The sequence below is a fragment of the Protopterus annectens genome, chromosome 13.part0, assembly GCF_019279795.1.
Source record: "Protopterus annectens isolate FY-2018-M chromosome 13.part0, PAN1.0, whole genome shotgun sequence".
Lineage (NCBI taxonomy): Eukaryota > Metazoa > Chordata > Ceratodontiformes > Protopteridae > Protopterus > Protopterus annectens.
The window spans coordinates 357,479,682-357,502,158 of record NC_056747.1 but is presented as its reverse complement, the minus strand read 5'-3'; the positions used below and the strand labels follow the sequence as shown (position 1 = coordinate 357,502,158).

The 22,477-nt window shown below is 43.4% G+C and overlaps 1 protein-coding gene across 1 annotated transcript in view; it reads right to left on the bottom strand.

Moving 5' to 3' along the window:
* Positions 1-22,477, bottom strand: part of TCF3 (transcription factor 3) — a 2,378,933-nt gene that overhangs the window by 1,647,419 nt on the left and 709,037 nt on the right. The window contains exons 7-8 of the mRNA XM_044054828.1: positions 19,508-19,557; positions 17,846-17,858 (exon numbers count right to left, since the gene is read on the bottom strand). Of these exons, the coding sequence (XP_043910763.1) occupies positions 17,846-17,858; positions 19,508-19,557 (63 nt within the window). The remainder of the gene's footprint in view (positions 1-17,845; positions 17,859-19,507; positions 19,558-22,477) is intronic.

Sequence of the window (22,477 nt, the reverse complement as noted above, 5' to 3'; positions counted from 1 at the left end):
TTTTGACAGTCGGATGGCTTACCGAAGACATATCAGGATAATTGAACCAAGCACCAAAAAATTTATTAGGGCAAATATACAGACGATGGATAGTTTGTGGTTTAAATAAGGCACAAAACTGACAGCGAGGTACTTTGTGGTCAGGGTCTAGGCAAGGAATACAGTACGAATGAAAATCTTTATGAGGTATTTCCTTTCCACAAGAAATGCAATTATTTACTTTTACTGACATCAGTTTAGAGCAAGAAAAAGTTTCCCCAACGTGGTACTTGGCTTTTAGTTTAAGACTTCGGTTCTGAAACTCGAAAAGAAAAATTTCAGGAGTCGGCCGACCGGCACTTGCGAACTGCTTCTGCTTCTGGCACTGCATGGCAAGAAAGACTGATGTAATGACGTCGGCTGCATGTTTTATACCCCTGGTGACCTGACGTCACGGAAGAGGAGACAGCAACAGATGCAGGACCCAAGACTTTGCTAATCAGGCTGAATGAGGGCAACCTGCAATCAGATAACCCAAATGTAATGACTGCAACAGTGAAACATGAAGAACATCCATGCTGTTAGCTTTAGGTTTGAGATATCCACGTGAATCATGCCTGCCGGATGAAATAGGTGGTCTGGAAACGGATCCAGAATCCAAGGTAGGTAAATTAGATGAGGCCAAAGAAAGGGGTACAGAATTTGTTGAGGCCAGTGAAGTGCAATGTGGTCCTCATCTGGAAAGCCTTCTGCAAAACTTTGGGGATTAAGGGAGCTGGGAGATATGCAGAGAGGAGACTGGGGAGCCAATAGTGTACTAAAGTGTCTCTCGGCAATTCCAGGATTAGACAAATAAGCTGGTGCACTTGTTGATCAGGGGAGATACAAAGATCGCAGCAAAGCTGGCTCTATCGGCGAAAAATAATTTCTGCCACTTTCATGTTGACAGACCGTGAGGTAATAGAATGGACGTGCTCAATTTGTCTGTTATCACGTTGGACTCCCCCAGAATGTGCATTGCTATCAGAAAATGGCTGGATGAGGTCGCCCACTGCCACAATCTGAGGACTTCTCAACAGAAGGGGGTAAGACCTGGTTCCTCCTTGTGTGTTCATGTATTAAACTACTGACACAGTGTGTCTGAATCGCAATTGTCCCAAACGGGAGAGAATTTTCAAAGCCCTGCAACTCAGAGCACTGCTCTCATTTCCAGGACAATGATATGCATGTTGGCCTCTTCTGGGGACCAAGTGCTTTGGAATGTTTTCACCAGAAGTGCCTCCCCCCAGTCTGGGTTGCATCAATGGTCACTATGGCCCTGGGCTGAGGGTAAATGAAAGGATGGCCTTGTAGAACCTGATCTGATCAAATCTCCTGCATGCCAGAGTAATTATTTGGGCTGACGTGTTGGTAAAGAATAAACCATTGTGTTGCTAACATCTACTGAAATCTTGCTAGAGGAACTAGGACTATAGCTACAGACACTGGTCTCAACGCTTGTAGGATCAATCAGGCTATGATTATGGTACTGTGACTCCTTTTTCTGACCTGAAATCTGATAGTTTGAATTCCTGAGAGAGGAAAAGAAGCGGTCACTGAAAGTGTTCGTTTGCTCCTATGAATTCCAATGTTTGAGACAGTTACAAGTGAGATTTATTGTCGTTTATGGTTATCTCTAGATGGGAGCAAGTATGGAGTACCTAATCCCGTTCTCTTATTAGTAGATGCCTCATTGGGGCAGTAATGAGCCAGCCATCCAGGTATGGAAACACTGAATCCCTGCAGTCTTAAGTGAGTTGCTACCTCTGCCATGCATTTGGCGAAAACCCTGGGGGCTGTGTTGAGGGCAAAGGGCAGTAATCTGAACTGGTGATGACTGACTCACAGCCTGAAGCGCAGATACCTTATGGATTGCCTGCTCATTTTTGTGTGATAGCATGCATCCTGAAGGTCTGTCGAGCACATCCAGTCATCCTTGCACAACGGCAGAATGGAGGGAACTGTGACCATCTGAAACTGCATCTGTCAACTGATTTGTTCAAGTTGCTGAGATCCAAAACTGGTCTCCAGTACCCTGTTTTCTTTCACACTAAAGCATCTTAAGTTCCGGATTCTATCTGGTCTGGTGGGACCTCTTGGATGACTCTCTTCTAGCAACTTTTGTATTTCTAGTGCTGCTGCTTTCCTCCAACTAGGTGAAATACTGGGAAATTTGCATACAGGTGGAGGTGGAAGGGAAACAGAATTATATAACCTCTGGAAACTATCCTCTAAACCCACGTACCTTTTGTGATGTCTAGCAAGGCTCAATGGTGCAGGGATAATTGACCCCCGATTATCTCCACAGGGGGTACAATTGGTCCTCCTTTCAGGAATGCTGGTAGGGTCTGTCAGAGAAGGAATCTTTAGACTCTTGGTTCTGCGGGCCTCCTCTGCCACATGGGTGACATATTCCACTTGAGTTCCTCCCACTACCCTTGGGGGAACTATCTCCACTTGGATCTCGGAAAGAACCCTGGGGGCTTTCTGAACCACATCTTTTGACCACCTCATTTATTCCTAAAGAAGGTTCTTTGAGGGGACAAAAAATCTAGTCCCAATGCAGAAAAGGTCCTTCCATCTTGGTTACACCTGGAGTATCTGTCCTTCACCTTAGGGCCAAACAATGAACTGTTGTCAAATGGTACACTGACGAATGAGGACTTGAAGGGCTCTGCAAAATCACACAAGCACATCCAGGCATGCCTCCTAATGAAAATGCTTGAAACCACTGTCCTTGAGGTACTTCCAGCTGCATGAGAGATCAGCCCCATGGACAAATTAGAAATGGACTGCAGGGTTGCCAACTGTGAGGCCACAGAAGTTTCTGGCTCAGCAGTAGTGGTCCCAGAAAGGGATTATGGCACTTTATAAGACTACAAAGGGACTTGATAAAGTGTGCCAACTAGTTCAGCAATCCAAGGGCAAAGGGTGGTGAAGCATACAAATGCTTCCCAAATCTGTCTAAAGCCCTAGACTCCCTGTAAGGGGGATGGTCAGAGGAACTCTGCAAGTTGCTTCTTGGTGGCCACTGCCATGACCATAGTATCTACGGGCACTACCTTGCTCCAAAACTCCCTTCGTACAGGTGGTGCCAGAATCTGATGGTCTTTTGGGGACTGGCTCAACTGTGCCTGGCTCCTTCCATGCCTGCCTAGAGATCAACTCAAATAACTCATTGGCAGGCAGAGTTAACCAGTAGGTAGATGGGCCAGACCCCAAAGGCCTCCAGGCATACTAATTCCTCTGGCGAAGGGTTATTGGAAGACCAACCACCCCTCTTGCTTAAGAATCTCAAAGATGTCTCTGAATGATACGTCTTCAGGTGGTGATCTTGGGGATGCTTCCACTTCATCAAAATCAGCATCTTTGATGACGGACTCCTGAGGGGAATCCAAGTGCCTCCTCTTGTTCTTCCTCTTCCTAGGGACTTTTTCAGTGGGGTGCTCCAGAGAAGTGCAGGAAGAGACCATAATACCCTGTTGTGTAACCTGGAGACGTTGGGCTAGCTGCCCCTGTAGCACAGAATGATGGGGCTCAAGCAGCAGAGAAACATGGAATCCAGAGGGAAGATTTGAGGGGGTAGGGACAGTCTGTCCTGCAGAAGCAGAGAATGCTCTCTCCACCACCTCAAAAGGCAAAATCCTGTGGGAAGAAGGAAACCAGCACAACTGAGAAGCCACACTTTTCACTCCATCGGCACAGCCTGCACCAAAGGCAGTCCCCACCAGAGGTGGAGGTTGGAGCGAAGCTTTCCAATCTCAATGATAAGAGGGGAAGAGATGGCACCAAAAATTTCAAAGTCAACTCTAACACATCGGATCTGAAAGGACGCTTCTGCTCCAAGAGTCATCTGGCTGTGAAACCGTCACAGCCAGTGCACTCAGCATAGTTGAGGTCCCATGCAGGTATTGGGGATCTCCTTGGAGGCCTTACATTTTTTGGCTCCTCTGACGTACTGCTTTAATAAAGGATGAGAAAAGACTGGTGGCTCTGTATTGTAATGAGCCGAAATGGCAGAGGCATGAATTTTAATTGATGAAAAAGATAGGCCTATGTCCAGCATCTAAGTTAAGTATTGCAAAATCTGAGTAATATTTGGTACAGCTGTATCAGTTCCTTGTGCCCGATTCCAAGCACAGAATCTCTTCCATTTTGCAACATAAGATTTTCTAGTACTGGGCCTTCTGGCTTCCAAGATGACATCCATCACAGCTTTACTGAGAGGTGTGTTTTGTATAACTACATTATCCGCCATGCTGCCAGGTTTAAAGTACTGAGTTGGCTGTGCAGGATCTGATTGTTTTGCTGGGACAGTAGATGAGGTATTTGAGGTAAGGTCCAAGGTGGGCATTGAGACAAGTTCCTTCGGATTGGATACCAGTACTGGTGGGGCCAGTCTGGGGCAATCAGTATCACCTTTGGATTCTCCTGTCTGACCTTTAGGAGTACCTTGGGGAGGAGAGGCAGTGGAGGAAAGGCATATACTAATAGTTTTTTCCAGCTGAAAGCTAGGGCATCCATTTTCAATGCTTGTCTGTGATAAGTCCTTGTGCAGAATCTTTTTAGTTGGTTGTTGTGAGGGAAGGCAAATAGATCTATGTCCGGGCATCCCCATTTCCTTGTTATCATGCTGAAGACTTGTGGATCCAGCTGCCACTCGTGGGGATCCATGAGGTTTCTGCATAGTTAGTCTGCCAGAGCGTTTTCCTTTCCTGGCAGGAATTGTGCCTGCAGATGTACTTGGTAAGTCAATGCTGTGTCCCACAAAGTCATGGTTAGTCTGCAAAGGGGGTAAGAATGTGCGCCCCCCTGCTTGTTTATATACCACATAACCGTGGTGTTGTCTGTCTTTATCAGTAGTCATCCCAGATGAAGTAGGTCCTTGAAGGCCGTCAGGGCATTTTGAACAGCTAGCATCTCTTTTTGATTGATATGTAGATGCATTTGGTTTGAAGACCATGTGCCCTGAATGCATCTTCCTGCCATGTGGGCCCCCCAGGCATAGTCTGATGCATCCGTTGTTAGTGTCTGCCTGACTGGAAGTAATGTGAATGGCTGTCTCTTGTTCTGGTGACAAGCCTTTGCCCACCATCGAAACTCCTGCTGCAGGCAGGGAATGAGAGTAATCGTTGTTTCCAAGCTGTGGCAATGTTGAGCCCAAACACTTTTTAGGTACCATTGAAGTTTCCTCATATGCAGTCTTGCATATGGAATTAGTAGGATGCAGGATGCCATGAAGCCCAAAGCCTGCAGAATTTTTCTTGCAGATAACTTGGCTTTTGTTGCCAACATTTTGAAATAGGTAGTCAAGTTGCCTTTGCTCGTCTGGTGTGAGATAAGCCATCTGGGCAGCGGTGTTTAAGCTTGCACCCAGGAATATTATCACTTGAGAGGGTACTAGTTTTGATTTATTTTCGTTTATTGTGTACCCTAGTCAAGTTAGAAGCCTTTTCACAAACGCAAAGTGTAGAAGAGTGTCCTTGTTCTCTGCTTGAATGAGACAGTTGTCCAAGTAAGGATATATTTATATACTTCTTTGTCTGCAAAATACAATTACTGGTGCCAGGCACTTTTTAAAGACCCTGGGCACAATAGATAAGCCAAAGGGCAGTGCAGAGAATTGGTAATGCATTAGGCCAGCTTTGATTCTGAGGTATCTTCTGCACGATTGTCTTATTGGAACATGCAGGTACGACTCTTTTAGGTCTAAAGTCACAAGCCAAGCATTCTTGCCCAGCATGGGCAGACGCTGCTGCAAAGTCAGCATTTTGAAATGTCCAGGTATGTGTTCAACATTGATAAATCCATTATTGGCCGCCAGGCCTTGTCCTTTCTGGGTACCAAGAACAGTCTTGAGTAAAAACCTTGTCCTTTTTCCTGTTCTGGTACTGGCTGAATGGCCCCCATATCCACGAGGGACGTAACCTGTTTCTGTGCCTCTGCCCATTGATTTTTTGGCAGATCTGGCCAACCATTTGCCATTGGCAGAGTGTGGAAATGGAATCTGCATCCCTGTGATACGATGTTTAGTACCCACTTGTCCTGGGTTATTAACTGCCAATTTTGAGCAAAAAGTGCTAATTTTCCCCCTATGGGTGCTGCCAAAACTAAGTACTTGGTGTAGGCAGAGGGAAGTCATTGGGACTGCTTTCTGTAGGTTTGCGCTTTATCTCCTCCAGATTTGAAAGTGGAAGCACCCCATTGCTTTGACCTGTATGAATCTTGCGCCTGGTATCTGCAACCCTTAGGGCGTCTGGATTTGCCCCTTTGAGCTCTGTCTGACACAGGAAAGGACCAATTTATTGTAGGCTAGTGTTTACTGAATCTTGGTGGCTGCACTTGTAAGAAGTCTTTAATAGTTTGCATAGACTTAGCTTTGTCTTCCATTTTCTTTAAAACCTCGTCTGCCTTAATACCAAACAGAGAATCATGCTGTAAAGGTGCATCTAGCAATTTAGCTTTAACATGATCAGGCAAATTTTGTTCCTTTAACCAGGCATGCCTTCTAATCACAGATCCAGTAACTGTGGCCCTGCAGGAGGCCTCTAAGGAATCAAAAAAACATTGCAAAGTATGCTTTCCAACTTGTTCAGCTGCATTAAATAATTCCTGCAACTCTATTTTCTGCACATTCTGAAATCAACATTTTGTTTTAGCAATCCCATAACAAGAAACTTCGATCCCTCATAAAATCATCAAAGGCCAGTTTTGAAAGAACAATTGCCCTAGACACTAAAGATAATCACAAGGCCTTCTTTAGTTGTCAGAAACATGGGCGGAAACTCCCAGATATGCTCTGAATTGTTGCATAACGGTACAAAATATACCGAACCAACAGACATAGTCAACATTCTGGCAGACAGATTCAGCGCAGACTTCTCCACCCCTTCCCCCCCAAAGGAGCAAATGCCTATCCCAACTGAATGTAACCTCCCTGACATCAGACACACAGGTGAAAGCTGCCCTCTCCAAAGCAAAAAACACAGCATCTATGGGACCGGACGGTGTCCCAGGCTGCGTCTTACACAAGCTCCAAGAAGAACTGAACCCGCACATTAAGTCACTGTTCAAACTTAGCCTTACTACAGGATATGTACCCAAAGAATGGCATACAGCTACAGTGGTCCCACTCCACAAAGGTGGTGCCACAACGGACCCCGGAAACTATCGCCCCATAAGCCTGACTAGTCTTGTCTGTAAAGCTATGGAGCGTATTATCATGTAACTCATAAACAAAGACATTGGGAGCCTCCAGACACTGGACCCTACCCAATTCGGCTTTGTTAAGGGCAGACCTTGCCTCTTAAACCTAGTTGATTTCTTTGAAACAGTTACCAAAGCCATAGATGAGGGCAAGGTAGTCCAAACACAGTCTACCTGGACCTCACAAAAGCCTTCGACACAATACCCCACTCGGGCATCATAAATAAGCTTACCAGCTTAAATATCAACCGCTATATCACAAGATGGGTTGCAAACTGGCTCAGAGATAGAACCCACATGGTCAGAATCGCAGGTGCTATGTCCGAATCCAAACCAGTTACAAGTGGCGTCCCACAGGGCTCAGTTCTGGGACCTCTCTTGTTCGGTATATACTTCTCTGAGGTTCAGGCTAACACAGGGGGATTATGGCTGACAAAGTTCGCAGATGACTGCAAACTAGGGGCCATAATCGAATCTCCAGCTGACACAAGCATCCTCCAAAAGGGTCTCACAGAGACGGATGCTTGGTGCCAGAGACACGGCCTCAAGCTAAATGCTAAAAAGTGCATAGTCATCCCCTTTGGGAAAAACAAGGTGCCCACAAATTACCACATAGGTGGTAATCCATTAAGTACGGAAGAAGTAATTAGAGATTTGGGGACCAACGTAGATAGTAATCTCTCCTTTGATAATCACTTTACCAAAGTGGTTAGAAAGACCTTCTATATAGCCCACCTTATCACAAAAGGGTTCGCATCTAGATCAAGAGAGGTCATTGTGCCCCTCTACTCGTCACTCATCAGGCCCATAATTGAATACAATGCCCCTTTTGGGATGTACCTTACCAGACACCTGCAGCAACTGGAGAGACCCCAAAAGTACCTCACCAATAGGATCATGGGCTACAAACAGATGTCCTATGCAGCTCGACTAAAGAAACTTCAGCTCTACTCAGTTGCTTACCGCCTACTCAGAGGCGATCTATGTCTGACGTACAAAGCCATGTCAAACCCAGAATTAATGGACATGCTCCACCTCAAAAAAAAACAAGTCCCTTAGAGCTACACGCTCCAGGGACCTAAACCTCAGCACAAAAATAAATAGGACATGCTGGAGGGACAGATTCATTTCCCAGAGGCTCCCCTCACTCTGGAATAGAATCCCAATTCATGTTAGACATAGCCCCTCGCTGACCCTCTTCAAGCGAAATTTGGACGCGTGGATGGGAAATCGCAAAGTCACCCCTGGGATCTCTCTTGTGTCCCTGCTAGACAGAGGCACAGTAAACTAATCTTAAAAGGGTACCTTCTGTGACCTACTTTACAGAGGCACAGCAGGCTAATCTAATAGGGAGGCGGAAGCCAAATACACTCTGGCTAGGCTTATAAATGCCCTAGGGCAGATAGCCTAGTATCTACCTATGAACCTATGTTGTTGGTATTTAAGCATATGAAATTGGCAGTTTAAGGCCCTGATTGCCAAGGTTGCAGATGTATAAACCCTTTTCCCGGTCTGTCCAGTGCCCCTGAATCTCTGTCAGAGGGGGTAGGATTTTTTGCTGTTGAGGCCTTAACTCCGTTTGGACCCTGTGAAATAATTTCAGGATCAGCAGCAGGGTTTCTAAATAAAAATGTGTGCGAGTCAGGGACCCTGTAATATCTGTCAGGCTTACTGGGAGCCAGAAGTAAGGAGTCAGGGGTCAAGCTTGACTCCGAAAACACAGCATTCACGTCTAAAACAGGGGGAATAGCCAACGGCCTGTGCTGAGGGAGAAGGAGGAAATCCCTGAGCCTCTTTTTTGAATCTGAGAAATCTTGACTCTCCCAGTGAAAATGCTCCCCTCAAAGTATGCAAGGTTTCTCCAAATGAATAATCCTCAGGAGGAGATGCAGATGGAATAGACTCCTCAACATCAGAATCCTCACAGGGAGGTATAGATCATTCCTGATCAGAAGAAATAGAAACCTGATCTGAAGATTCATAATCAGTGTCTTGCCTAGGCCTCTTATCAGGAGGGGGATGGGTACCCCTGATCAAGGTAATAAGGTCTTCAGCCATTTTGATCATCTGTTTTTTAGGCGTAGAGGTCTGTGCACGTGGCTCATGCGTGCATTTTTTAGTCTTAGAAGTTGCTTTTGTCTTTGATTTTGCAGCTGTCGGTTTGAAATACAAATGTTGAGGTCTGAATACACCCTCAAAAGCCGGTAACTGCTCAGCGGCTCCGGACCCACCCAAGGGACATACATCCGTCGGTCCAATACCCGGAGTATCTTGCGGCATGCCAGACTCCACATGGGTGTCGGTAGAGGCCTGAGACTCTAAGGTAGCGGGTATCAGGGGCTGCGAAAGCGACTCACTGAGTACCAGTGAACTGGCAACTGGCTTAGGAGAAGCTTCGTCGGTTTTGGATCTCGACTGCCTTTCTCTGTCCTTTTCTTTGTGTTTTTTATGTACTCCGGTAGTCGGATTGCTATCTGACTACATTTCTGGGTAGTTAAATCCGTTTCCAAAATACTCTGATGCAAAAATATGCTGACGCTTAATAGTTAATAGTTGGTTAAATCTAGCACAAAACCGACAGCCAGGCACGCTGTGATCAGGGCCTAGGCAAGGAATACAGTATAAATGGAAATCCTTATGAGGTATTTGTTTCCCACAACTAATACAATTATTAACATTTTTCTGACATTGGTAAAAAGCAAGAAAAACGTTTCCCCAACAGGGTACTTAGCTTTAGTGAAGACTTCGGTCTGAAACTCAAATTCGATTATTTCAGTAGTCGGCCGACCGGCACTTGCGAAATGCTTCTGCTTCGGGCACCACGCGACAAGAAAGACTAAAGAAAATGTTGTCGGCTGCATGTTTTATACCCCTGATGACCTGACGTCATGGAAGAGAAGACAGCAACTGACGCAGGACCCAAGACTTTGGAATTCAGGCCGACTGAGGACAACATGCCAGCAGATTACCCAAATGTAATGACTGCAACAGTGAAAGAAGAAGAACATCTGATCCCTGTGGTTTGAGGCATGTCAATTCCCAAGCTGAAACTGCCATGCTTAACAAATTCACACATTGGGACCATCAGTGGACCATTCTTTCGTTCTGTGCATTAACTGGTACCAGTCAATACAGTTTTGCCTGGGATTTCACACTTTTTGTCAGACAAGCCCCACCCACATGGACCATGAAGGTAATGACAGTAACTGCTCTGCTGAAAAAGATTAGATCCAGAAATCGGCAACTGTGAATAAGTTCTTAAACACAGGAATACTAGACAGGGGTGGTCAAAACAAAACAAAAAGTGTGATTTTTTTTTTTCTGTTTCTTTATATATAAAAGAGGCAGCTGGACTGGTTCTGTATTGGGGGGGGGGGGGGCGCGGTGTTACTGCTGTTGCCTTATAAAATTAACTTGTGCACTTCATTTCTCTCCTTTGCTTTCACTTTTTTGCTACATCCTAGTGCCAAGAATAGAGAGACTTCAGATGGACACAGTTCGCATAGTGCTTGGAGACAGTCATGCTACCTTCTCCTGTAGTTATTTCACTTAATATTTTAACTGCAGCTCTCCTGGTAAGCTCTAAGCATCAGCTCTCAACTTTTTTTCCTCTCTCTGCTCCTGAATCAGGACAAAGCTAAAATTCAGGAACAAAGTTACACAGTCAGCTACTAAATACAGTTATTAAATACTTCTCTTCTAATTCACCTAGAAGAATGAACCAGGTATTACATCTGAGCAGAAATCACTGATAAAGCTTAAAGTAACGACAAACAAGATTAAGTCCCAAAATCAGGGAGAGTTGCTCTACTATCCAAGTCATTTAGAACTTAAATAAAACAGGACAGGTTTTACATCAACACACATTTTTATTTTGTTGTAGCATGAAACTTGTCATTTGGTATCACCACCTAACTAATCCTTTAAGTTTCATAATAAAATATCTTATGAATGGCAGGCAAAAAAAAAGAGGCAAACAGGGATGTTCTGCAAAATCATTGACATTTCAGAGGTATGTCAAGTGCTTATTTTCTGGGTTACAGACCTTTAGCTGAGCCTGAAAATGGCCCATATAGCACAGATGTAAAAAACACAATGCACCCAAGAAACTTAAAATAGTTTCTTAAAACTCAATAGAAATAATTGAGATTAAGATTCTGTTGTTGTGTTCTATGCATTTCCCCACATTACTGCAAGTTGCCCTAGGTTTTTACACATTCTTAGACATATGAAAACAATAGTTTATTAAAAAGCAGTCTTTCTGTTGTGCTTTTAAATTTATCAAGCTTCATAAGTCTAAATCTTCAGGTATTCATTTTTATGCAAGGTGCCTATATTTTAAATAAAGAAGTGTAATACTTGAGTTGTTGCAATAACAGATTTTGCATTGGTGTGTATTTTCTAAACAATATGAAGTTTGCAATTCCAAAAGTAAAATCTCTGGCATTACTGAGTGACTGCAGTCAGAAACCAAAAATATAATACAAACTCTGGGCCATCTAGAATGTATGATCGGAGTCCTAGTTCTCAACCTTCCACCTCCAAAATGAGAAACACTACTTCTCATAATGTGGAACAAATGGGCAAAATGTGGAAAACTTACTAAAAGCTTACTAACAACTTTAGCTAGCAATCTCAAAGGATGGTTAAAATGTGATACTTCATACTTAAAATATTTCTTTTGATGAATTAATACGACTCAGTACTATTTACAATTGATTTCAGAGAAAAAAATTTCTCAGCATTGATTATGCAACAAACCCCTTCAGTGCGAAACTATGGACAACACCCAAAATGAAAAATGTTCCTCATAAGGAGGTACACTTGAGAGGTATGCTGTGAGCGCATTATCTTTTTGGTTTTGTTTCTGAAAGACCCAAAGTTAGAGGCGGAGTTTAAATACTGCTCTCATATGCACAGAAAGTTGCAAGAATAAGTTTAGTGTCAGCATGAGTTTTCTAAAATATATGAAAGCCTGTAGCTTAGATGTCTGTCATGTACTGAGTGTCATTTATTTTACCTATTTAGCCATGTATCTAATTTAGGCTTGGTTAATTGGGTTAGCGAACTGGTCCAGTAACCCTTTGCAGTCATGACCCAGGCCACTATGACAAAAATAAAACCCGGAAGAAAAGCACTTAAGAAAAAATATTGCATTAAGACATTTGAGAAAGATTCCATGACAATACATATAGCAAAGACAGGACAGTGTAGTAAAACATCCGCATACATTGTTAATGCTTGAGAATACAATGTTAACTGTATTACAAATACAGAACTGTATTGCAAAGTACATTTTACAGCTGACAACACTGACAGTGTAATGGATTAGGAATCAGTTTGTGAATATTGCATCCATCCATCGACCCACCCACCAACCAAGTATGGTTGCGTACACTTACTACAAATGTAAATGTTAGAGTGTATTCAATGTTGCAATTCTGACTTATGGGATTCCCTGCTGTGGAAGTCCTTGGTCAGCTGGATTACCACAGAACTTTTCCCTCCTCCTTAAGCTGGCGAACACCCTGTCCGAAGTCACTACGTTTGGATATAAGGGAACCTGCTCCGCCAGAGCTATTATCTTAGTACACTGTTGCCCCAAACAAGTGGGAGCCCTACCCCCCCCCCCCGTATGTCTTTTGAGTCAGAGACCTAGGGTCCTAGATTCCACAGCAAGTGTAAAGAAGGAAGCAACCCTGACTAAGGAGAATGTCCAAGCCAAGGAGGAGGGAGGGAAAGAATACTGCAACAATGTACACTACTGTACTATGTTCTTTGTGTTTCACTGTTGCAGTCCTGATTTGTGAAATGACTCCCAAAGCTGAAAGGAGGGTGGATGGAAGGAAAAAGAGAGGCAAGGATGCCTTGCAAAATGGCAGTGGCAAACCTTGCTCTGAACTTGGAAAAGGTAAGAAGATGGTGTTGTTTGGTGAAGGCATGCACAACAGAGGACCAAGTAGCGGCTTCCAAAATGTCCTTAGTGGCCACCCTTTTACGAAAGTCGGCAGAGGTACAGTTAGCCCTAGTGGAATGTGTCCTCATAGAATCTGGAGGCTTTTTTATGTGATGGCTGTGGCAGAGAGAAGTACACAATCCATTTGGAAATTGTTCATTTTGAAACTGGCCTTCCCTCATAGCTACTGACAAAGGCCACAAAAAGTTGGTCTGACTTCCTGACATTCTTGGTTCTATCCAATTATTAACAGTTGCGTATGCACATCCAAAGTATGAAGGATCATTTTTCCTTTGTTTTGAGGGTTAGGAAAAACGTAGGCAAGTGTATGGTCTGGTTTAAAGAAGTCTCAGTCACCACCTTGGGCATGAAGGAAGGACTGGTCCTATGAGAACTCTGCCTGGGTGGAAAATGTTGAAAGGTTCTACATACATAAGGGCCTAAGGCTCTGAAACATTTCTGTCTGAAGTAATGGCTAGTAGAAAAGCTGTCTTCCAGTTAAGGAATTTTATACATGCAGAAGCTACTGGCTCAAAGTGTGGAAGGGTGAGCTTCTTCAGAATGAAACTGAGGTCCTGTGGTGAAGACAAGGTTTCCTGGGAGTCCTAATGTGGACAACAGCTCTCACAAACTGTTTCATGAGAGGAAGTGAAAAGACAAGAAGGCTGAGACAAGCAGATAGGTGGAAACAGCTGAAGCATGGATTTTTATAGAGAAGGACAGTCTTTTTTCAAAATGGCTAGATAAGTGACAGGATAAAATGTATCACAGCTTGTTTAGGGTTTTGACCCTTTTGTCCACATTACATAATGAATCTTTTCCATTTGGCAGAGTAAGACTTTCTAGTGCTAGGACTCCTGGTTTCTTTTAGAATGTCCAGGACCTGTTTGTTGAGAATCGAACCCTTCCATGGGATCAAGGTATCATCCAAGCTGTCAATTTGTGTGTGTGCAGGTTGGGGTACATGATTGTGTCCCTGTTCTGTGTTAACAGGTCGAGACTCTGTGGCAGCACACTTGATTCCCCTGTTGATTAGGTTGAGCAAAAACAGGTAACAGTGCTGCCTCGGCCAACCTGGGGCTATCAGAATTAACCCTGGCCCTTCTTCCCTTATTTTCAGCAGTACCCTGTGTAGAAAGGATATTGGGAGAAAGGTGTAGAGGAAAAGCTCTCTTCAAGGGAAGGAAATGGAATCTGTCTTCCAGGCTGACTTTTTGTTCCTGGAACAAAAGTTTTCGAAAGTAAGCATTCTTTTTGATGGCAAATAGGCCTGTCTGGGGCACACCCAGTTTTTTGGCTATGCTGAGAAAAACTTCGATGCAGTTACCACTCATGGGGGTCTTGACAGGCTCCTGCTGAGGTGAGTTGCTAGCTGATCATTTTTTCCTAGTAGGTACTGCGTAATGAGGTGCAGTCCTAGGGAGTTTGCCATTTCCCAAAGGTCAGTGGCCAAGAGGCAAAGGGGGTAAGAGCGAGTCCTCACGCTTGTTTATGTACCACATAACTGTGGTATTTTCTGTCTTTAATCAGGAGGACGTCTGATTTCTATTGTTCTTTGAAAGCAATAAGGCCTTTCTGCACTGCCATCAGTTCTTTTAGATTGATGTGTTTGTTTTTGAACTGGGAGTCCCATCTGCCAGGAGTCTGAAAGTTGTTGTCCTAATGTGTTCCCCAGGCTATCTCTGATGCAACTGTTGTCACTGTTTGGTCCTGAGGGATGAACATGAAGGGAAGACTGGGACTGAGGGAGCAGGCTTGGACCCACCAGGCAAAATATTTCCTAAGACAAGGAAGCAGTTTTAACAAGGTGAGAGACAGTGAGTGTTGGCACCACACATTTCTGAGATACCACTGCAGTTTCCACATATGCATTCTGGCCAGGGGAATCATGAAGATGCAAAGTCATGTAGCCTAGGGCCCTGAGATACTCTCTGGCCGTGAGGTACTTCTTGACAATGAACTTTTTGAAGTACAAAGCTAGAAAGGTGACCTAGTCTAGAGGGAGAAAGGCTTTCTGATGTGAAGTGCCCAGTAAAGTTAACAGAAACACAATCCTGTTTGTGGGGTTTGTTTCAGATTTTTGAGCATCAATGGTGAACCCCAGTGAGGTAAGTACAGTTTGGGTGTAAGACAGATCTGCTTTGTATTCAAGGTCTGTTGCCTGAATGAAACAATCATTTACGTAGGGGTAAATATGAATTGCCTTTGTCCTGCCAAAGGTCATCACCGGGACGAGGCATTTTGTGCAAACCCTGGGTGCAGCAGACAAGACAAATGGCAGAACACAAAACTGAAGATGAATGCCTCATGCCTGCTCTGAAGCTTAAGACCCTCCTATGTAAATCCACTACTGGGATATGGAGGTACGAGTCTTTTAGATACAAGGTTACCATTAAGGCAATGGGTGAAATTATGGGGAGTAGTTTTTGAAGAGGTAGCATTTTGAATTTTGGGACCTGCAAGAATTGGTTGAGCCTCGACAGGTCTAGAATTGGCCTCTAGGTATCTGTTTTTCTGAGGACTAGGAAAACTCTGGAGTAAAACCTCTTTCTTTGCAAAGAGGTTGGTACAAGTTCCACCAAGCTTTGGGTGCACAAAAGCTGTACTTGATTTAAGGCCTCGGCCTTTTGGTCTGGAGAAATATCTGGAAAGTTTGAATGAATCAAGGGTTGTTTGAACTAGAGTTTGTAACCTCTTTGAATGATGGTTAGAACCCATTGATCCCTGGTAATGAGGGTCCAACTCTTGGGGAATAGGGGCAGTCTACCTCCCAACCTGGGGGGACAGGAAGGCAAAGAAGTAAATGATGGTGGGGGGGACTGCAATTGCAAGAGTTCTGACTGCTCCTTGCTAGGTCCCTGGGGTCAGGATCCCACAGGCCTATTGGGGTCTGTATACCACTATCTTGGCCGCTGGTGCTGTCTTTGGCTTTTTTCCACTATGAGGTCTCCTTTGTCAATGCTTAGACTTGGGGGGTTGGAATGGACCAATGTTTGGAAGGGTAACTTCAGATAAAACGAGGAGGTTGGACCCGAGGGAAGTTCTTGACAGTTTGAAGGACAAGGCCAAGCTTATGCATTTTCCTAAGCACAGCCTCAGCCTTAGAATCAAAAAAGTTCTTGTCCAGGGGGCATTCAGGAGACTGGATTTGACATGTTCAGGAAGGGATGACTTCCTCAGTCAAGCATATCTTCTAATGAAGGATCCTGACTGCCGCCCTGCTGGAAGCTTCCAAGGCATCATAACCACAGTGCAAGGAGTTGAAAGCAGGAGTTGCATAAATCCAATAATTCCTTTGAGGGGGCCTTATTTTCAAATCCCCAGCAGTTTTTTTTTCATCTGGTCAAAAAAGTTTTCCTGGCACTTCTCCACATGAAACTGGCAGTTCAAAGCCCTTATGACAAGGGTAGCAGAAGTGTAGACTTTCTTTCAAAACCTGTCCAAGGGTCTGCTTTCCTAGTTTGTTGGTAAAAGGATTTTTGAAAGAGCTAGCTTTTGCTCCATCTGCACCATTAATCACCACTTCAAGATATGTTGCAGGGTTCTTAAAAAGGTGTTTGTGGGAATCTAGCACCCTGTAAAATCTGTCATATTTCCAGGGGGCATGGGGAAGGAAGTCCAGTTGCAAGGAGAAATCCAGAAAGACACCGTCTACTACCTCTAAGACTGGGGGGATGGCAAGGGGTTTATGATCAGGGAAGTTTTTAGGAATTCCCCAGCCCTCTTACTGGGATGTGGGTAGTCATGAGCTTCCCATCTGAAGTGCTCCCTCAGGGCATGTAAGATTTCCCATTAGGAAATATACTCGGGGAGAGGAGGCTGAGACAATGTTGTCTTCAGAATCAGAATCTCCAAAGGAGGCAACATATGCACCCTTCTCAAAAGGTGGACTCACCATTATCAAAATCTTACTTGGAAAACTCCTGAGGCAAAGTATCCCGCTTTCTTTTACCAGGGGATGCTTCAAGGGGAGGGAGGCATCTGGATCTGACCAAGAAAATCAAATCCTCAGACAATCTCACTAGGTCTTGTTGACAGGCTAGAGATTGAGAACAGGTGGGCCTAGTATTAGGTAAGGTGGGCGTAGCTTTTTTGTGAGAAGCCTTAGGCTAAAGCCTAAGGACGACCTCTGCACTAGCACCCAGACAAACAGACTCCCACTGGCAGTAAACTGAAGCAGTCTCCATAGGATGTAAAGAACCACTGATGGTTTTAGAGCATTCTGAGCTAAGTCCTTTCAGTTTTAAGAAAGTAGAGGAACCTGAAGGCATAATGGACTCTGAAGTGGTCTTGATAAAAGCCTACTCTACTATCTCAGTCGCTGAAGGGGCTGCGAAGGCACCTCACCTCACCTTCAATCACAAGCCTTGGAGGACTGTCTGATGAAGAATGAGCATCATCTGAGGCCCAGAGTCTGAAACACTATTCCTTTTTTCGCCTAGGGAGTTTAACTTTAGTTCAACTGATGGAGGACATGGTAAATGAAGGCCCTAATGACTCGCTAAAATGTTAAGCTTAAATCTCAGCCCTTCGCTTGATAGTTCTGCTATTAAAGCAAGCACAGAACCAAAAGTTAGGAATGTCATATTCTGGTCCCAAACAAGTCACACAAAAAAAAATGAATGCCCCGGTGTGGTACTTGTTTGCCACAATGGAGACAGTTACTAACTTTCTTTGACTTTAGTTAAAAAAAAAAAAAAAAAAAAAAAAAGCCATCAGAAGTTCCCCAATACGCTACTTAGCTTTAGACGGGATTCTTTCTCTGGTGTAGACCGACTAACACACTGAGGTCATGATGCCAGCTGGCGCTCTCATATCCCGATGTAGTGCGTTGGACAGGGTGGCTGCTGGCTTTAAGAGGAGAGGAAAAATTCTCTGGTAATTAGGCCACCCAGGTCTTCCACTGCAGGTAATTCCACAAGTCAGGACTGCAACAGTGAAACACGAAGAATGTCCTTTTTCCACTTCTGCACATGAGGTTATGGTATCAATTCAACAGTGTCAACCATCTAGAGTCAAGGATGTACAAATGGAACCACAAATACAGTAGAACCTGAGAATCAACGTAACCCTCAATGATGTGCCAGAATGTTATGAGGAGCAAGCCAGAAGTATGAGCCAAAGATTCGAGGCATTCGGTGAAATCAGTGGACAACCAAGATGATAAGCTTTTCAGAACCAATTGTTCAGTAAAAAATGTTACTCAACTAACTGGTCATATATGGCTTCTTCCTACTGAGTGGTAAGTCACTCCAGACCAGGGATGGGGAGATGTGTATTTTTTCATATGCATTATAACAGTTTGCCATCTGCACCATAAGACCCCTTACGTTTTACCTTAACACTTCAAAGTACCCATATCATACCTCTTAGCTATAATTTATATGTAGTGTTATGATTTTTCCCTCAGATCCCTTGCTCCTATTCAAATTTTCACTTTTCTTCATAAAACTGTACCCGCTTAAAAGAACCACAATAAATAAAATAAGCTACTACAAAGATTCATTAGCATGCCTTTAATGGGACCTATGACCCTTTACGAAAACTGTACCTTTTTCTGACCTTGGCAAAGTTAAGGGCACATGCTACCATTTTTAATGCTCACAGGTTGACAGTCGTAGTACTTATTACTGTTCCACATGGTTAGCTAGAATTCTGACGTATCACGCTCTTATTATAAATGCATGTCAGCAATGACCCTTCCAATTAACCTATATATTAACAGTCTGCCTAAATTAATCTTGGCCAGTATTAATCTTCGGTTACAGACACTGAATACACAGCTATGTCCTCTAGATGAAACTAGCAGTCTGGATCACCTATGATGTCTTGAATACTAATGTGGCAAAAAATACTGGCCTCAGATTAAGTTTTTGATCCACTCCCCTAAAAAAAAAAAAAATAAAAAAAATAAATGGCTACATGCAAAGCAAACAGTCAAGTGAGGAAGACAATTTACATACACTTTCAACTTATCTCACAGGAAAGCACTTCACTGACTTAATTGGCAGTGCAAGAGATGGCCCACTGTACCCAGTAATTAGGGTCTCCTCATCCACCATCAAAGGCCTTTTATGTCTCAGTCTGACTACATCAATAATTGAGTTGTGCATTCTATATTACTGACAAACAGCATAAAAACAGTTAAGCAGAGCAATATACACAAAACATCAGATATGTAGCTCAATACACATTTTAAAACTGTTTTCACATTCTGAATATCTGTAATACCGCAAAACATCCAATCACAGTAATACAAAACAAAAAGAGTCAGGAAAAAGACCCCCCCCCCAAAAAAAAAAAAAAACAAAACAAAAGATGCCTTACCGATGAAGGTAGACCCGGTGGAACCTTGCGAACCTTTTTAGCCTGGCCCTCTGTACAATAAGAAAAATCACACTAAATTACTGACATGCATTCTGTAACAGACAAAAGAAATATGGAACACAAATGAAACATTCATTGGAAAGGTTATTTAATTCCAAAAAATATTCTAAGCAAAGAAACCTACAGACTAAAAGAATTAACAATACCCAAGAGAAGCTGAACGGAATGTCAAAAAATACTTAAAGGAAATTCACCACGAAATATGAATATTGCAAAATTTAATCAACTCAGAATATAGACATATGGATGTACCTCGAAATACTGAGGTAAACCAACGGCAAATGTCAAAACACTGACCCTGTATGTCCGCAAGGCAAAACAAAGCATAAAAAAAATAAAACGCATTTTTTTTTGTAGGGGGCAAGTCTCACACATTTCCTGCTAATTACAAACAGCAGGGAAAGAGGACCCCCCCACACTGTTCTGCAATCTCCCACAAAGTATTGCTGGAAAAAGCAATCAAATGGAATAACATTCTATATTACAAACGTTTGACAATGTGTGTGCATGTGCATATTTGTGTGTGAATATACATTTTACATATATAACTTATAGAAAGAGAGAGGGAATACACATACATTGATATCATGTATACCTAAATAAACATGCAAACACATACACAGGATAAGTCGTCCTGAGCTCTCTGTCACTATTTAGCACTTGAAATTCTATCTTTTTTACATGTTTTTAATTTACATCACAAGATGTTTTACAGGTTCAGTTCAAAACAGTGGTCACTTTTTGCAAATTGATGTGCGTTAAGTCTACTGACTAACACCACTGAAAAAGCAGAATGCATTCCTGTTAATACACTAGTGCTAGACACTGCTGATTCTAAGGAAACGTGAAGGTCTTTTACATAGAGAACAATCGAACTACGAAGGATTAATTATGGCGAAATATGAACATAAAGGGAAAAAAATCACAAAGAAGTTTCCAAGTCATACAATATATTAATATAATCCATGTTCAGTTTCTGTACAAACTCAGAAAACCCTGCCAATGCAACCACTTTCCAGAAACATGTCCATATAGTCTGTTCCCTTAATTTTACAAAACCATTAACAAAATTCTCCCCAGTTTTTCATATGTCCACACAGCTGCAGACTGATACAGAACAAAAAGTATCATAATAGCCCAAATCAAAATACAATCCATATAACAAAACTAACTACAAAATTTCTCACTTCTGACCAACCCTTTTAGAACTTTGAGAGCTGTGCTAATGAGATACAACAAACATCTAACATTCATTGTGTTGTTATAAACGGGTAATAGGAAAAGAGAAAGAGAATAGAGAAAAACAGCTCTTGTACTCACTTTTCCTCACTTATCTACAGGAAAATAGTTTTTTTTATTCAGGCAGGACCAAGGGTCAGCTCCCAGTGTTCTCTCCTGTCTATCTGATAAATCTGGGCATCTTGGGCAATGTAGAAATTGCCTCATGTACACAGACAACTCTCTCCTCCTACCACCCAACACTAGAACCTGTGAGAGATGCACTTATCTAGCCAAACTGGAGGTAAAGCTCTCTCCAATCAAGACTGAACTTGACAGTCAAGAGGAGAAGGTAAACACTTGTACCACACCACACATCACATTGTCTCACTAAATCTACACCACCAAAATCCACATACAGAAATACAAAAACATTCGGAGAGGCTCTCAATAATAACCTGCTCAAGCAACAGAGACCTCCAAAGCAGATATGCAAGCAACCCCCCCCCCAACACAACCCAAATGAGACAGCCCGCAGACTCAGTGTGCCACTCAACCACAGCCAATAAGGCAAAACAATGTACCCAACACACTAGTCATAGGCGACTCTATAGTCAGGCACACTGATGTCCCACTCACCAGGCTAAACAAGGAGAAGGTTACTGTCAGCTGCCTGTCGGGTGCCAGGATCCGCCACATAGCCCACGCACTCGGGTCACTCCACAACAAGTACAAATATGACTCTGTCATTGTCCATGTTGGTGTGAATGACCCGAGACGTACCTCCTGGACTACATGAAAAGAGACATGGAAAAGCTCTCTGATCTTGTAGCCCAGGCAGGTATGACCCTAGCCCTGAGTAGCATTCTGCCATCACCCAGAATGATGCCGCAGTACAAGGACAAAATGATTGACTTCAACAATTGGCTAAGCTTCTGGTGCCATCCTAAAGGGATCCAGTATCTGTCTGCCTGGGATGACATGGTCGACAGACCACGATGCTTTGCCAGAGATGGCCTGCACCTGTCACCCTGGGATTCCGGATACTGGCTAAGGTTCTTGCCGCCCCTATAGTGCCTTTTTTAGGCAAGGTTCAAATGACAAATTCACCACTGTAACAGGAACAGGCAAGCAAAAACTGAGGGTGATGCTACTCAATGCCAGAAGTCTAAATCTCAAAATGCACTCACTCAAGGCACTCCTTAAAATGGAGAACATCGATATCTGTGCAGTGACTGAGACCTGGTTCAAGGCTCCAGAGAGCACCCCTGCACTACCAGGCTATAACTCATACCACACTTTTCGGCCATGTAACCCGGACCGGAACACCAAAGGCGGAGGTGTGTCCATATTCATTAAGGATATCCACACCTCCAGGCTAGTTGCTCAGCAAAATGCAGCCGAGGTTATCCAAGTGCTACTAACTCTGGGCAAAACTGCAATCCAAATTGTAGCTTGCTACAGATCACCCACCATGCCCTAAAATTCCCACTCCTCTTTTCTTGATGAACTGGAAAATATTGGGGTTCAACCAAACACCCTAATAATGGGCGATTTCAACTACCCCACCATTAACTGGGAAAACTACTCCTGTACCAACTCCTTCGCTCAACGTTTTCTGGAATTCATAAACTCCAATGCTCTGGATCAACTTATCCACACCCCCACTAGGGGCAACAATATCCTAGATCT